At 37.5% G+C, this 16,044-nt stretch overlaps 1 protein-coding gene across 1 annotated transcript; it reads right to left on the reverse strand.

Annotated features, from left to right (window-relative positions):
* Nucleotides 1-637: 637 nt before the first annotated feature.
* On the reverse strand, nucleotides 638-15,622 carry LOC121038043 (solute carrier family 7 member 13-like). The gene is made up of 4 exons (XM_040487484.1): nucleotides 14,888-15,622; nucleotides 9,979-10,110; nucleotides 4,360-4,721; nucleotides 638-1,062 (listed from the first exon to the last, which is right to left on the reverse strand). Exons 1-4 carry the CDS (start codon nucleotides 15,552-15,554, stop codon nucleotides 787-789), a joined length of 1,437 nt encoding a protein of 478 aa, XP_040343418.1. The 5' UTR covers nucleotides 15,555-15,622; the 3' UTR covers nucleotides 638-786.
* Nucleotides 15,623-16,044: the final 422 nt, after the last annotated feature.

Below are 16,044 nucleotides of genomic sequence, written 5' to 3' on the forward strand. Positions count from 1 at the left end.
CTGTTACCTACTGTTTACCCATGTACTCGTCTTCCTGACAATGACTCTTTTATTTTGTTTGTTTCTTTGATGGTTGTTGGAGGAAAGTGGTGAAAAACATGTTGGGCACTAGGGAACTAAGGCTTAAATTACAAGCAAAAGAATTAGAATTGTAAACAATTTGAGGGCTCTTGGGTGGCTCATTCGGTTGAGCATCCGACTTTGGTTCAGGTCATGATCTCAGGGCTTGTGGGTTCAAGTCCCACATTGGTCTCTGTGCTGACAGCTTAGAGCCTGGAGCCTGCTTCAGAGTCTGTGTCTCCCTCTCTCTCTGCCCCTCCCCCGCTTCCACTGTCTCTTTCTCAAGAATAAATAAACATTAAAAAAAATTTTTTTTAAAGAATTTGAATACATAGCTGGGTGGGGATTTGATACATGTAGTTGGGGATTGGGTATGAAGGGGGAGGTTTTGTATCTATGAGGGTATATATATATATTATTTTTGGCTTTTTAATGTTTATTTATTTATTTTGAGAGAGAGAAAGAGATAGAGCTCATGTGCATGCACGCGCATGAGCAGGGGAGGGGCAGAGAGAAAGGGAGAGGGAGAAAAGCAGGCTCCATGCTGTCAGCACAGAGTATGACATGGGGCTCAGTCTCACAAACCATGGGATCATGACCTGAGACAAAATCAAGAGTCAGATGCTTAACCAACTGAGCCACCCAGGTGCCCGTGGGTGTATACATTTTAAAGCAAAGATTGAATGTGCTTAGTCATTAACCACTTACAGATTTAGGGTTGCCTATTTACAAAAAGATTTCTTCAAGATGTTTTTTTCCTGTTGAAATACCTTCATCTTGGTCTTCAGGTGGTGAAACATTAAATAATAATTGTAAATAACAAGTGATTTTATCAAAACAAACAGAACGTTGATTAAGGTGAACATGAAGCCTGTAACCCAGAAGTCCACTGAAAATAAAGATAAACCCATAGATATACTCTACTTTAGGAGAATGAATCATTGGTGTCAAAATTAGAAACAAAGATATAGCTATGGATCCAAATATAAATGGCAAACGCACCTGAAAGTAAAAAAAAAAAAAAAAAAAAAAAAAGGATTAAGATTAAGATTAGTGATGACTTTTTCCTCAAAAGTTCAAAATTTCTATAAACGATATAAGAACATTCTCTTTCTGTTTGGAACAAATGTTTCAAAACACCAGGGAGAAAACTGCAAATATATTTTCAAATATATTTAAAGAGACAGTCTCAGTAGTATATTATAGAAAGTACATCAATGGCAGACTAAATGAGTGTAAAAAGTGGAACAGTATTTATTTATATTTATTCTATAATTTTTATGAATGCCTACTCTATTCATCAGATATTGTCAACTTATTACTAAAATAAGTGCTTTATTTTCAAGCATGGGAAAAAGATACATTATAAGAAATCATTGTCAAAAATAAAAAATTAACTATTCCGTTCTAGTATTAGTCATTGAAGCATTCTTAGTTTTGGGAATTTGGCATAACCGTAATATTTGGTTAGAATGCTTCTTTAATTAGGCATGTACCAATTTTTCCGAGAGCAGCACTATTACATAATAAAAACAGCAGAAATGTTGGAATCAGAAAAGTCTGATTGGAAATGCAAGCTCTGCAACCTTAATTGTTCATTCCTTCAAGAAATATCTACTGAATCCCTATGTGCCACTTGCCATGCTAGGGACACAGAGGTATTTAAGACAGATACAGAAGATTCCTCTCCAGGGAGCTTAGTGCCACCGTTCAGCTGTTTAACTTTGGGCTACTTAATTAATCTGGTCCTCAGACCTATTTGCGAAGGGAACCAGAAGGAGGCTCCCTGCGAGTCCTGTGGGGCCCATTGCACCAGCGTCCAGGGTTGCTGTCACTGCACAGTGAGACCCTTGGGGCCCTGCACCCTGTTTCAACTGAAGGAAGCTACATGGTGGGCAGGCAGCCATGATAGATAAATGTGTTCAGAGCTTTTTAATCAAATATTCCTGAAATATGTGTGTCGTTGCCATTTAAGTTGGGGGAAAAAAGGGTCTTTTCCAACCCATTTGCAAAATGAGGTTTTATCTAATGCTGGTCTTTTGAAGTCTTTGTGAGCATTGTACACAGGGCACTTCAGTAAAACGTGCTCAACAAAATGGCATTTCTTTTTAAAAAAAAAAATATTTTTTTTAAATTTTTTTTTCAACGTTTATTTATTTTTGGGACAGAGAGAGACAGAGCATGAACGGGGGAGGGGCAGAGAGAGAGAGAGAGGGAGACACAGAATCGGAAACAGGCTCCAGGCTCTGAGCCATCAGCCCAGAGCCCGACGCGGGGCTCGAACTCACGGACCGCGAGATCGTGACCTGGCTGAAGTCGGACGCTTAACCGACTGCGCCACCCAGGCGCCCCTAAAAAAATATTTTTTTAAGATTTTATTTTTAAGTAATCTTTACATCCAATAGTGCTCAAACCTACAACCCTGAGATCAAGAGTTATATGCTCAAGCAGCCAGGTTGCCCCAACAAAATGACATTTCTTAATTAACTTTAAAACAGTGATTTATATACATTTCTTACACTTCTCTGAGGCTAATGGGTTTTTTGAACTGCCTAGTAGAGTACCTGAAACATAGCAGATAGTTACTGCTTATTTGTTGAATAAATAGATGACTCAAATCTAAGATATTGTCATTCACTTTTTTCAAGAGGAGAAATGGCCAAAGAGGGAGCCATTTTGAGGGGAAGAAAGTGAAGATTGTCTAGACTAGTGTGTCTTAAAATATGGTCAGTCAGTGGACTTCTCTGCATAAGAAGCCCCAAGATAATTGATAAACATAAACTCTTAGGGCCCAACTGACATCGACTAAATTAGAATTCCCGAGAGTGAGTCTGGGAATTTATATTTTAAAAAGCACACTCAAGTGGTTATTATGGTCACTGGCATGAAACATGGGACACTCATTTTACTTTGTACACAATCTCTACATGCAGAAAATATCTTAAACGGCCATTTTGATTATATTTATGACACAACTAAAGAATTAAACACTATTTGAAACCTCTTAGGATTTACATTATAGCAAGGTATGTCTTACATTACACCAAGGCAAAATAAATGAAAATAAGAGAGAGGGAAATAAACATAAAGAATGAATTTGTTTCACAAAACACATGCCACAAAGCTCCATATAGATTCTGAAATCTGTCCATCATAAGGTATAAGCAAATCAGTTATTTAGGAGAGGCCTAAGTATTCTTGATGCTAAGATCAGAAAAAATTTCCTTAGTAGGTCCTTTACAGAATAAAATATTCACCAGTCTTTTTAAAATAAATATAACAAAAATATGTGCTCTGGAATCAGATTGTTTAGTTTAAATTCCAGCCTGCTATCTTTTAGCCAGAGTAATTTACTTAATCTCTAAGTTTTAGAATTCTCTTTAGTTAAACTGGGTGACTAAATGAACCTCTGCAGGCTGTTTTACCTGAATATGCCCATGCCTCCTTTTTAACTAATTAATTTTTTAACCTGAGGCTTGAACTCACAACCCCAAGCTCAAGACTTGGACACTTACCCAACTGAGCCACTCAGGTGCCTCTACTCATGCCTTCTTCTAATTCACTTTCTATGCTATTGTCAGAATGGTCTTTTCAAATGAGTCTAATTTAATTTCTTATACGTATGATTGTTTAAGTAGTCACTATATGCACAAGTGCTCCCATCTGATGGAGCAGCGTGGAGCTAATATCTAGCTTGTGCTTTCTTCACTAGGCTGTGCCTGAGCACAGAGCTATGTCTGCCTAGAGGAAGGGGTGCTTTTGTATATTTTGCATAAAGATACTCTAGGAGCCTACAGGGCCCTACTGACATTATCTAGGAGGTAGTGATGTTATCTTGCAAGTTAAGTTCAGGTTCACAATGTTTATAATAATCCAAACTGAGGCTTAGATTAACATCTTATTGATCTTATTGTAGAAAATGAGGACTCCATCAAGGATATAATTAAGAATGGAATGCCATATCACCTATGTTGGGTTGTGCACTGAAGAGATGATTTTGAGTTGGGTCAATATTCCCCCCCTTCCCCCAAAAGCATTGTTGTCTAGCTCCTGGAAAATAACAAAAGTGATAACTATATTCCTTGTGGAGAATCAATTTTGACCTTTTACTCAATAAGAAACAAGCCAAAAATAGCTCATACAGCCAATTATACATCAGTAAACTGGAACATAGAGATCCAGATCAGATGTTTCATAAATTGGACTCTAATTGATTAGAAGCATCCCCTATAGGTTAAAAAAGTTATATTCCTAGAAATAGAGTAGAAAGTTAATATTAACATTTTTATCTTGATTTACCTTATAAGGTCTGGGTAGATCTGGGTCCTGGTACCTTAGTTTAAGTAAGCCTATCATATATAGCCCTCTTAAAACCCAGGTTGCTAATCCTGAATATTTTATTAAATTGATTAAATCTGAGGCTATAATAAGACAAGAAGCTAAGATGATTATCTGGGTGATAGCAACAGTGGGACTGAAGTAGTTATTAAGCATGGAGAAGATCAAAGGTAGTTGTCCTTCTTGGCTTGCTGTGTAGAACAGCCTCGATGCTGAAAGCACTGTACAACATATGTTGCTAACTATTGAAGTTGAAATCCCAAAAGAAATGACCCATTGCATGGAAGGGATTACTTTATCCATCCAGGTGACAGCAACAGCATCTAAAAAAAATTTCAAAAGAGTCAGTCACTTTTGCTTCATTGCAAATATGGCAAAAATTATTCACTTCTTCTTGCATCTGTACTCTTTGTAACCTGACTTGGCCCCTTCTTCTGAGAGGGAGTTTCTTTATCAGTTCTTGAATATGGCCTCGTGGTCTATTTTGGCCAGTAGAATGCATTGGAAGTAGTAGTTTGCTAGCTCTGAGCCTATACCTTGAGAAGTATCACATGTTGCTTGCTCTCTTGAACCCTGCTTAGCTACCATGTGAACAAGCTCAACCTAGTCTGTGAAAGACAAACCATAGTAATTTTGGAGCCTGAAAATGCATCTTATAGACTTCCAAATACAGGGAGCATAATTGACCTAGGGCCCTGGCTACTGCACAAAGAAATACATTGTGGCATTTCTACCAAAGCCATGCTCCCACAGGTTGTTCCCAGCTAATATCTGTGAGGTAGAGGCACTAAGAAGTACTTATTTATCTGATGGCCAACTTTGGCTAAAGGGCTTCCTGGCAGATGTGCCAAACCTTTCCTATACAGCATATCAGTCCAGGGTGTTTTTACTTATTTTTTCCTCTTTCTCTTCTTCACTTTGGGTCACACTCGCATTGTGATCCCATGGCTCTCCCAGCCTTACTTGGCTTCCTTCTTGGTTTCTCTAACACAAGCATTTCTCTTACTAAATTCATTGCACATTTAATTCTTTCTTGGCATTTGCTTCTCCAAGGACTCAAGCTAACCTACAAGCTGAGTCCCCAAAGAAACAGGAAATCATGGCCAACCTCAATAAAGCTGCTTACCCAAACTGCAAGGGACTGCAGACACACATATGACTCCAACAGAGAACCAGAACTGCCTAGCTGAACTCAGCATAAATTGCCAACTTGTGGAATTGTGAACCAAATAAGTGGTGGTTGTAAATCAGTACATTTTGGGGAGGCTTGTTTGGCAACAACAGATGAGTGATAGTCACAAATACTATAATTAAAAATAAGAATAGAAGATTTTCAATGGGGGTAAATATAGATGCTTAACTAAGGCAAATAACTGATACTAGAAACATAAGGAATTATGTTGTGAGGGCATCAACTATACTGCAAAATTTCTCCAAAATTATTGGTCATTGATTATAATTAGAGCTCAAAATTATATGATACCATTGCATTATCTTTACTACCTATGATGTACTGGTCTTTTTCATTGATAATGTGATGAATTGATGGTGGTTTAGTTCTTTTCTTTTTTTCAATTGCAAGTGCTTTGACACCTACAGTTTTGCCTCTAATAATTTATTCGCAAAGTTGAAAACATTGAGCTTTGTTTTGTAGGTATTTCGGTTCTAAAATTCCGGCAATTTCTTATTAATAACGTTAACAACCCTAAAATTCAGAGAGATGATTGCAATTATATTGTACGTTTATTCACTATTCTCCATTTCATGATTTTATTTATTTTTTTTAATTTATTTTATTTATTTATTTATTTATTTATTTATTTATTAAAAAATTTTTTTTTCAACGTTTATTTATTTTTGGGACAGAGAGAGACAGAGCATGAACGGGGGAGGGGCAGAGAGAGAGGGAGACACAGAATCGGAAACAGGCTCCAGGCTCTGAGCCATCGGCCCAGAGCCTGACGCGGGGCTCGAACTCACGGACCGCGAGATCATGACCTGGCTGAAGTCGGACGCTTAACCGACTGCGCCACCCAGGCGCCCCCATTTCATGATTTTAAATTGCATTTCAAACTTTCTAAGACTGGAATGAGACTTAGGAGGAACTTGTCAGGGCTCAAAGGATATTGAACTTAGTATCAATCTTACTAGTGTGACATCCATCACAAGGTAGGCATCTAAGGCTGGTAAGGTGGCATTGTGGGGGAGGCAGAGATAATAGTGTCTAACCTGGAAATGGTAAGTTGTTTAGAAAGGATGATATGTGGTGAGGGTATTCGTGCACACCTAACAGAAAGTTAGGCTTGCTTAGATCTTGGAGAACCTGCAATGGTCAGTTTAGAAGTTGGTATTTGTGTATTTGGTGGTGACGGGGTGGTTGCAGCAGGACACAAAACAGAGAGTGTTTAAGCAGGAGAGTGACATGATTAGATTTATGTTTTATAACATCATCTCTAGAGACTGAGTGGAGGCTGGATTGGAGGGAGATTAGAAGTTAGTGTACAAATGAGGAGGTGTTTGCTGTAGCCTGATGAGGAAAATGAGGGTCTAGACCCTGAGTGGGCATGCAGAAGGGGGAAATACCTGACGAGCTGTTAATGGGGTAGAGTTTTACAAGACTTGCTGACTAGTTGGGAAGTGGGTGTAAGGCAAATTACAGTTCTGTCTCTCATTTTAATAGTTAAAACAAAATCTCCTTTAGTGTTACTACTGTATTCCTGTGAGACCAAATTGTGGGAAGGTGTAACAGTAACATGTTATTATTAACTTATCAAAATTTAGGGTCACCTGGGTGTCTCAGCTGGTTGATCATCATCTCAGGAAATGATCTCATGGTTTGTGGGTTGGAGCCCTGCATCAGGGTCTGTGTGGACAGTGTGGAGCCTGCTTGGGATTCTCTCTCTCTCCCTCACTCCCTGTGTGTGTGCTCTCTCTCTTAAAAAATAAATAACTTAAAAAAATTTATATTTTCTTGGGGCATCTGGGTGGCTCAGTTGGTTAAGCATCTGACTCTTGATTTTGGCTCAGGTCATCATCTCACAGTTAATGAGTTCAAGCCCTGCATCAGGCTTTATGCTGACAGTGTGGTCTGCTTGGGATTCTCTCACTATCCCTCTCTCTCTCTCTGCCTCTCACCCCCTCCCCCACTCTCTTTCTCTCTCAAAATAAGTTAAAAATTTAAAAACTTATATTTTCTTTTCATTTATTTTTTAATGTAACATTTAAAAAATTGCATTTTCCTTTTATTTTTTTAATATTTATTTATTTATTTATTTATTTATTTATTTATTTATTTATTTTTTATTTTGAGAGAGAGAGAGAGGAGGGGAAGAGAGAGGGAGAGTGAGAGAATCCCAAGTAGGCTCCAACCACTTTCAGCACAGAATCTGATGGGAGGCTTGAACCCATGAACCATGAGATCATGACCTGAGCCAAAATCAGGAGTCAGATGCTTAACTGACTGAGCCACCTAGGTGCACCTATATTTTCCTTTTAGAAGCAACATAACATTTTTGTACTAGTGTCAGAGAAGATGCATAAAACCACCTTTTGACTTTTTGAAACTTGTATAGTTTTTTTTCAAAATACATTTCAAAACTTATTTTTGTAAAGGCTTTGCACATCAGACTAATCCTCTTTGTGACCTTTGCTTTGAAAACCCCTCCACTGCAGGGAAATTCTAGTTACCTGAGTATCCCAGTATGTTGGCTCTAGTCACAGCTTCTCCCAAACCACATGCACTATATTTGTACACGGTCAGATACTTCTGTTCCTGTCTTTCTTTTTTTTTTTTTTTTAAAATTTTTTTTAAAAGTTTTTTATTTATTTTTGAGATAGAGAGAGACAGAGCATGAACGGGGGAGGGGCAGAGAGAGAGGGAGACACAGAATCGGAAGCAGGCTCCAGGCCCTGAGCCATCAGCCCAGAGCCCGACGCGGGGCTCGAACCCAGGACCGCGAGATCGTGACCTGAGCCGAAGTCGGACGCTTAACCGACTGAGCCACCCAGGCGCCCCTGTTCCTGTCTTTCTATACAATATTTTTGTAGTTTATGTTTTTATTGGTGTATTACTTGGATTTTATCTAGAATATTTAAAGAGTGAGTTGTATCAGTAAATGAACTTTCTAGATAACTTCTCTTCTTTCAGGAGTAACTGCCTTTTTTTAAATTAAAATTTGATGGAATTTTTAAAATATATTTCAAATACTACTCTGCCTTTTTAAAGTAAACAATGTGATTTAGCATTTTCTTAAAGGGTTGGTGTTTCCCAAAAAAAAAAAAAAAAGGCTTGGTGTTTTCATAAAAGTTTACCAGTTGGTTCTGTGGAAATGTTATTTGGCATTAGAAAAATGATATTTTTCTGATCATAAGTGCAACATGCTAATCATGGAAAATATGAACAATATGAAACAATATAAAAAAGGAAATAAAAACTGTAATTTTATCATTCACATGATACCATTTACTACCAACCTTTTGATATAGCTCTGTTTAGTCACATCTATGGTGTCTACTATATCATTATTTGTTTTTTGTTTTTTTGTTTTTTTTTTAAATTTTTTTTTCCCAACGTTTTATTTATTTTTGGGACAGAGAGAGACAGAGCATGAACGGGCGAGGGGCAGAGAGAGAGGGAGACACAGAATCAGAAACAGGCTCCAGGCTCTGAGCCATCAGCTCAGAGCCCGACGCGGGGCTCGAACTCACGGACCGTGAGATCGTGACCTGGTTGAAGTCGGACGCTTAACCGACTGCGCCACCCAGGCGCCCCTATCATTATTTGTTTTAATATACCTTATTATCTGATATATGTTAATGTATCTACATACTATTACTTGCATTGATAATAATCCCTCCTAGTGGTGGCGATACAGGACTTTGATTTGGTTTGTTTGTAAATTGAGGCATTTTAGTGCGGTGGTTGAGAACATGGGTTTTGAAGTTGGACCACCTGGTTTTCAGTCTGTCAGTTACCAGGAATGTAACTTTGAGCACCATACCTAGAGGTATTGGGAAGAGTATTTTTTTTAAGATCAGATCTTGCAACTTGCTGTCCACGTTTACAACCCACTACCTTCAGTAACCTGGACAAGACACATGCTTTTATCATAAGAAGAGCATGATGGAGACCCAGTTTTTCCCTGAGCTAGTTTCCCTATCTACAAAATGAAGAATGCACTGCCTATTCCAAACAGTTATTTTGAGGATATGTATCTGGGTGTGCCCTAAAGGGTAGAAATTCTAACAAAATATCTCTTCTTTGCTTCTTGCTGTGCTTGCTCCTTTTTCTCTTCATCTCTTTCCCCTTTCTCCTCTGCAGCCCTCTCCTCCTTCTCTTTCTCTTTCTAATTCTTGCTTTTCACATTCTACTATCCTTAGATCTTTCCCTTAGCACATGCCCCTTCTTTATAGATCATTTAGGTGATTATTTTTCCTTTCCTTATAACAACCAAAGCATGAATACGTCATGTTTATGTTTTTAGGGGTGTATCAAACATATCTACAGTGTACAGGAGTCAATGTTTATTGAGAGTAGGTAGTAGTAGTGACTGGTTTCTCTCTGTCTAGACACATTCATACCTGCAGAGATGATTTCCTGAGGGGTCAAAACTGCCAGGTAGGATATATTCACCAATACGTAAACAACAGCCACCATGGGAAGAACGGTAATCAGAGCTTTGGGAATATTCTCACCGGGATTTTTTATCTCTCCTAAAAAACACAAATAAAGTTATCAGAAGAGGATGTATTATTGTGGGACTTTTGAAGAGTTCTTTACAATAAAAAGAGGAGAAAGTATTGTTCATGGATTCATGCTTCCTTATCTACATGGACTGATTCTACATTGGTCCTGCACAAATTGTGCCTGAAAGCTTAGATTTTTCATTATTTTGTACTATTTTGTTAAAAATTATTATTCCGAAATTATCCCATAAATAGACTAATATATTTTTTAAAAAATTTTAACGGGTTTATTGATTTTCAAGAGACAGAGAGACAGAGAGCATGAGCAGGGAAGGGGCAGAGAGAGAGGGAGACACAGAATCCGAAGCAGGCTCTAGGCTCACAGTGGTCAACACAGAGACCAACCCAGGGCTTGAACCCACGAACCTTGAGATCATGACCTGAGCCCAAGTCAGACGCTTAATCGACTGAGCCACCCAGATGCCCCATAAAAAGTGACTAATAATTTTAACTGTCACTTTGGGAAACTATAAAATGTTACATTAACACTAACATTTTATTTTCTTTGAGAAAGAGAGAGTAAAAGATAAAAAAGTTTTAACTTGTACCAAATTAATGCTTTCTTTCTCATCTTACTCTTTTCCCACCACTGTTCAAATGAACAGTGAAAAATTCCTTTAGGAATACTGTCTCTTACAACTTGCTTGGTTTTAATGTGGAAAATTTCTTTTGTCCCTAACATGCCCAACTTTGGTCACATCCTTAAGACCAGGGAGTATTACCAAGTTTTAAATGTGTCCAGGGAAGCAGTGGATTCTTAGTTTGTGTTTTCTACCATATTCCTGTCTTCAGTGCAGACTAAGACCATGTCCTCTGATCTCCAATGACAGAAGAGCAGCCTGCGGTAGGTGCCCTGCCTGCTTAGACTCTCCTGTTTAGGTTTTACATAAGGTGAGGGGAAAGTTTTGTCTAATGGGCCTTTTCCCGTCTCTTATTTACATTTCTAGCTCAGGCCAAAAGTTACCATTTGTTCTCAGAAACCTTCCTCAAGGATCTGAGGAACTGGCCTTTTTAAAAGTTACCCTAGATCTTGCTCTTCAGATCTTTGGACGAGGAGTGGATGCAAATCTGAGCCGGTGGTGCCATTATTAATGCAACTTCCTCTGAGGGTCAGCCAATGCTGCAGTTATCTCCTGGATTTCCTTAGTGCAATGGGAATTTGGAGCAGACTACAAAATCTGAGTGTTTCTTTAAATTGCTGTGAAGATGAATGTGTGTCAAGTGATCCTGATTTTCTAAATAGCATGCCGTGTCATCTTCCCTGATGCTCCCTTGCAAGAGTCACACAAGTCATGTTATGGAAGCAGAGGACTTTTGTTCTTTTGCTGTTACGTGGATAGAACTCAATTCCTGACAGTTGTCTATGTCACTAGAGACTCATTTTAATTTCGTCAGACCTGTTACTGAGATGGATGCACTAATAGTTTTGAGAGCCAATATAATTTCTTATTTCAGATGTAAATATAAAGGACGTATGGTGGTGCTTGGGGTTCAGTGGTGTCCCTTTAGGAGGCCCTAGCATACGAATCTGGACATAAGTTGTCTATTCTGTTTATACTTGGCCAGGAATATGACAGATCAGAAAATCTGAGGACCAAACTCAAGAGAAATAGTTCTTTTTAGCCAGGGTTATGCCTCTCTTTTTTTTTATTTGAAATATCCTTATTTATTTATTTATTTTAAAAATTAATTTAATTATTTTTATTTTTAAATTTTAATTCCAGTATATTTAAAATACAGTGTTATATTAATTTTGGGTGTACAGATTCAACAATTCTATACATTACTTAATGCTCATCAAGATAAATGTATTCTTAATCCCCTTCACCTATTTCACCCCTCCTGCCCCCCACTTCCACTTTGGTAACCATCAGTTCTCTATAGTTAGGAGTCTGTTTTTTGATTTGTCTCTTTTTTTATTTGTTCATGTGCTTTGTTTCTTAAATTCCACATTTGAGTGAAATCATGTGGTATTTGTTTCTCTGTCTTGTTTAGTTTAGCATTATACTCCCTAGATCCACTCATGTTGTTGCAAACAGCAAGATTTCATTCTTTTTAAGGCTGAGTAACATTCCATTGTGTATATATACCACATATTCTTTATCTATTCATGTACTGATGGACACTTGAACTGCTTCCATAATTTGGCTATTGTAAATAATGCTGCAAGAAACATAGGGATGCATATATCTTTTTGAATTAGTGTTTTTGTATTCTTTGGATAAATACCCAGTAGTGAAATTACTGGATCATAGGGTAGTTCTATTTTTAATTTTTTGAGGAACTTCCATACTGTTTTCCACGGTGGCTGCACCAGTTTGCATTCCCACCAACAATGCACACGGGTTCCTTTCTCACCACAAGGATTAACCTGTTTTGGTATACAAGAAGCCAGATGTATACATTTGGTGTTGTAGACTTACAAATAAAGTTAACAAAGTGGGTAATGGTAGCCAGTCCCATGCAACTGGCCACAAGATCTGATGGAATTACTACACTTGTTTTATTGGGCCTTTTGCTTTAATAGTCTGCAGAGCCAGAAAATTTCAGTAGACCTTTCAAACACCATATTGATCTGAAGTCATTCACATTTCATTACCAGTGCTAGGTATGGGATGCTCATCCTTAATTCAAGGCTTAGTTTGTTTTTTTAAATTTTTTTTTCAACGTTTTTATTTATTTTTGGGACAGAGAGAGACAGAGCACGAACGGGGGAGGGGCAGAGAGAGAGGGAGACACAGAATCGGAAACAGGCTTCAGGCTCCGAGCCATCAGCCCAGAGCCTGACGCGGGGCTCGAACTCACGGACCGTGAGATCGTGACCTGGCTGAAGTCGGACACTTAACCAACTGCGCCACCCAGGCGCCCCGCTTAGTTTGTTTTGATAACAAATCAAGTCAGGGAGTAGGAGGTTGAGATGAGCAGTCCAAAAAGATCCCAAATTGGGTTTATAGCTGCATTATGCTGTATCTTCAGGTGATGATTACTATCAAGAACCTTCCTGCTTGCTCTAGTGAGATGCTCTACCTTAGAGAGATACTAATATCTGGGTATTTACTTTTGCAGAACACATAACTGCCCACTGTAGGAAAGGGCTTTTTAGAAACTGCTGGAGGAAGTTGGATTCAGTTGTCCAAGGACCGTGGCTCATAACCCAACACGACTGGGGAAGTGAGGTGACTCAGTGGCCCCTGAAGGATGCAGATCCAGTCGGTGACCCATGAAACTCGGCCTTCACATATGTCCAGTATTTCATGTGCTTTTTTAATGTCCAAGCTAGCTGCAAGATGATTGCTATAACAATTAATTTGTGCTAGATAAATTAAAGCCTTATTATTTGGAAAACCTTGATATTGGTTTAAAAATTCACTAATTTCACTGCCAGAAATGAAAACATTACCTTTGTCAATTATTAAAAAAGAAAAATTATAAAATCCTTAAAAATTATCTTAATTTTTAATAATCTACATGAGAGAACAAATATCTTAATAATCAAGGAATATCACAGATTTCAATGACTTGAGAATCAGTGCTTCTAAGAAATCATAATGAAAAGTTTTGATAAAATATTACAGATATTTTAAGCATAAAATCTATACTAGTAGTGTGACATATAGGGGAACAAGCTCAAGGTTTTTAAATTTTTAAAAAATTTTTAATGTTTATTTATTTTTGACAGAGAGAGAGAGAGAGAGAGAGAGAGAGAGACTGAGCACAAGTGGGGGAGGGGCAGAGAGAGAGGGAGACATAGAATCTGAAACAGGCTCCACACTCTGAGCTGTCAGCACATAGCCTGTTGCAGGGCTCGAACTCAGGAACGGTGAGATCATGACTGGATACTTAATAGACTGAGCCACCCAGGCACCCCAAGTTCAAGTTTCTTATAGAAATTGTTGCAAAGATTTTGCTTGGAAGTTTTATACAACTTTGCTATTTACTATATTTCTTAATATTTTATATTCTTATAATTTTATAAGGCAAATGAAATATCATGAATTGTTTTCTGTTTAATTCTTTTGTTTACTCTAGGGTGCTATGCATCTATTACCACATTCCCTTGGTACCATAACATTGCAGGGGGCAACATGGCTGTACAGTACATGTGCATAGGGAAACATGGGCATTACAACACTCCTTGTAATTGTGAAAAATTGTAAGAACTTTAAACACATACTAATGTGAAGGTGTGGTAAAGCCATCCTAAAGAAAGTTACGCAGCAGTTAAAAAAATGTGTTAGGTCGCTAAGAACTGATATAGAAAGATCCCTGAGACATATCATGGAATCAAAATTAGGATGTGGCATTTTATCATTGCTGGTAGGGTATATATATATATATATATATATATATATATATATATACCTGTGATAGTCTTATTTTTTACAAATAGATTATATTAATGTATTTCTTACATCACTGATATTTAACTCAAAATGTCTTGAAAAAATGCTAGAATAAAATGTAGTAATGTATGAGAATGATCTTAATTTCCTTTTGAAAACTTTATATTATAAATTCCCACATTTTGAATAAGGGACATGACCTGAAGAATACTAAATTCCATATTTTCCATATAAATGGTAATATACTGAGGTTTAGTGATGACTAAACTGTGATATATCCAACTAGTCCAAAGAAGATCAAATTGAATTCCAAAAACCAAACAAATCTGCTATATCTTTCTCTATAGAACTGTAGACAAAACTTTCAGCCTGCTACAAAAGTATTTCAGAGATGGATTTACCTGCTATGTTGATCAGGATTGATGTACCAGAATATGCAAACAATCCTTGGAGTAAGGCTTCTGCAATCTGTGAGGCACCAGGAAGTTCAGCGTCGAAAGAATTCTCAAACTTGGCCACATTCTCCTTTTTCCCAGTCCCTAACAGTACAATCCCAGTAAGGGAAATGAAGCAGAGGATAGTGATTTTCATCAAAACACTGATAGTTTGAAACCAAGCCACTGTTAGCACCCCTCGAGTATTTAGAAGTCCCAGTGACCACAAAATAGCCAAAGCTAGACATTTCTTTGGTAGCTCTGGAGCTGGGCACCTGGTATAGAAAGGCTGAATTATATAGGTAGATATTATCAAGCTTTGCGTAGCTATTCCTAAGGGATAAATAAAAAATTTGATCCAAAGACTGAGGAAAGCAACAGAGGATCCAAGAGATCTTTTGAGGAAATAGTAAGGCGCTCCACTTCTAGGGAAGGTTGTCCCCAGCTCTGCAAGACTGAGAGCGCTGATGATAGTCAGAACAGCACAAGCAGCCCAAATACTCAGGGAGACAGCTATGTTCAGTGAAGAGTATTTTAATACCCCTTTAGGAGACACAAAGATTCCTGCACCTGTTGTGACACAAAATAATAAAATATTTCCATGGAAAAATCCTATTGACCTCAGGAGTTGCATATTTTTTCTTTTTTCTTTTTATTATCCTGAAAAGTAATATAAAAATGTCATGTGGATTGCTAACTTTTATACATTTCTGCATGATTCTGCAGCATGCTTTGTTGATTTACATAAGCATTTTATTGCACTTAACTTTGTTTTAAAAATAATTAACTTGTGAATCGTTCTAAGATTCTGTAAACTCTTTTAAAGAGTGCCAGAGTTAAAATGTTTCACATGTTAATTATTTAAAAATTCAAACATACCTGGTGATAGTTGCACAACACTGTGACTATAATTAATGCCATTGAATTGTACACTTAAGAATGGTCCAAATGGCAAATTTTATGTTATACATATTTTATCACAAGTTTTAAAAAGTTATTAATGTAATATGCCAAATAGCCCCACCCAAGTGTACAATTTAAAGGGATGAGTTATATGGTACATGAATTATATCTCAATAAATCGGTCTTTAAGAAAACACATATGTCGCTGAACAAGTTAGTCA

This window comes from Herpailurus yagouaroundi, unplaced genomic scaffold (genome assembly GCF_014898765.1).
Source record: "Herpailurus yagouaroundi ecotype Mexico unplaced genomic scaffold, PumYag 165, whole genome shotgun sequence".
In the NCBI taxonomy this organism is placed as follows: Eukaryota; Metazoa; Chordata; class Mammalia; order Carnivora; family Felidae; genus Herpailurus; species Herpailurus yagouaroundi.

What these genes read in the sequence shown, in the direction of transcription:
- LOC121038043 (XM_040487484.1), bottom strand. Translation starts at nt 15,554, where the DNA reads ATGCAACTCCTGAGGTCAATAGGATTTTTCCATGGAAATATTTTATTA. An exon ending in AATCCTGATCAACATAGCAG is followed by an intron (nt 10,111 to 14,887) that starts GTAAATCCATCT and finishes TGTGTTTTTTAG; the next exon opens with GAGAGATAAAAAATCCCGGT. An exon ending in ATCTACCCAGACCTTATAAG is followed by an intron (nt 1,063 to 4,359) that starts GTAAATCAAGAT and finishes TTTTACTTTCAG; the next exon opens with GTGCGTTTGCCATTTATATT.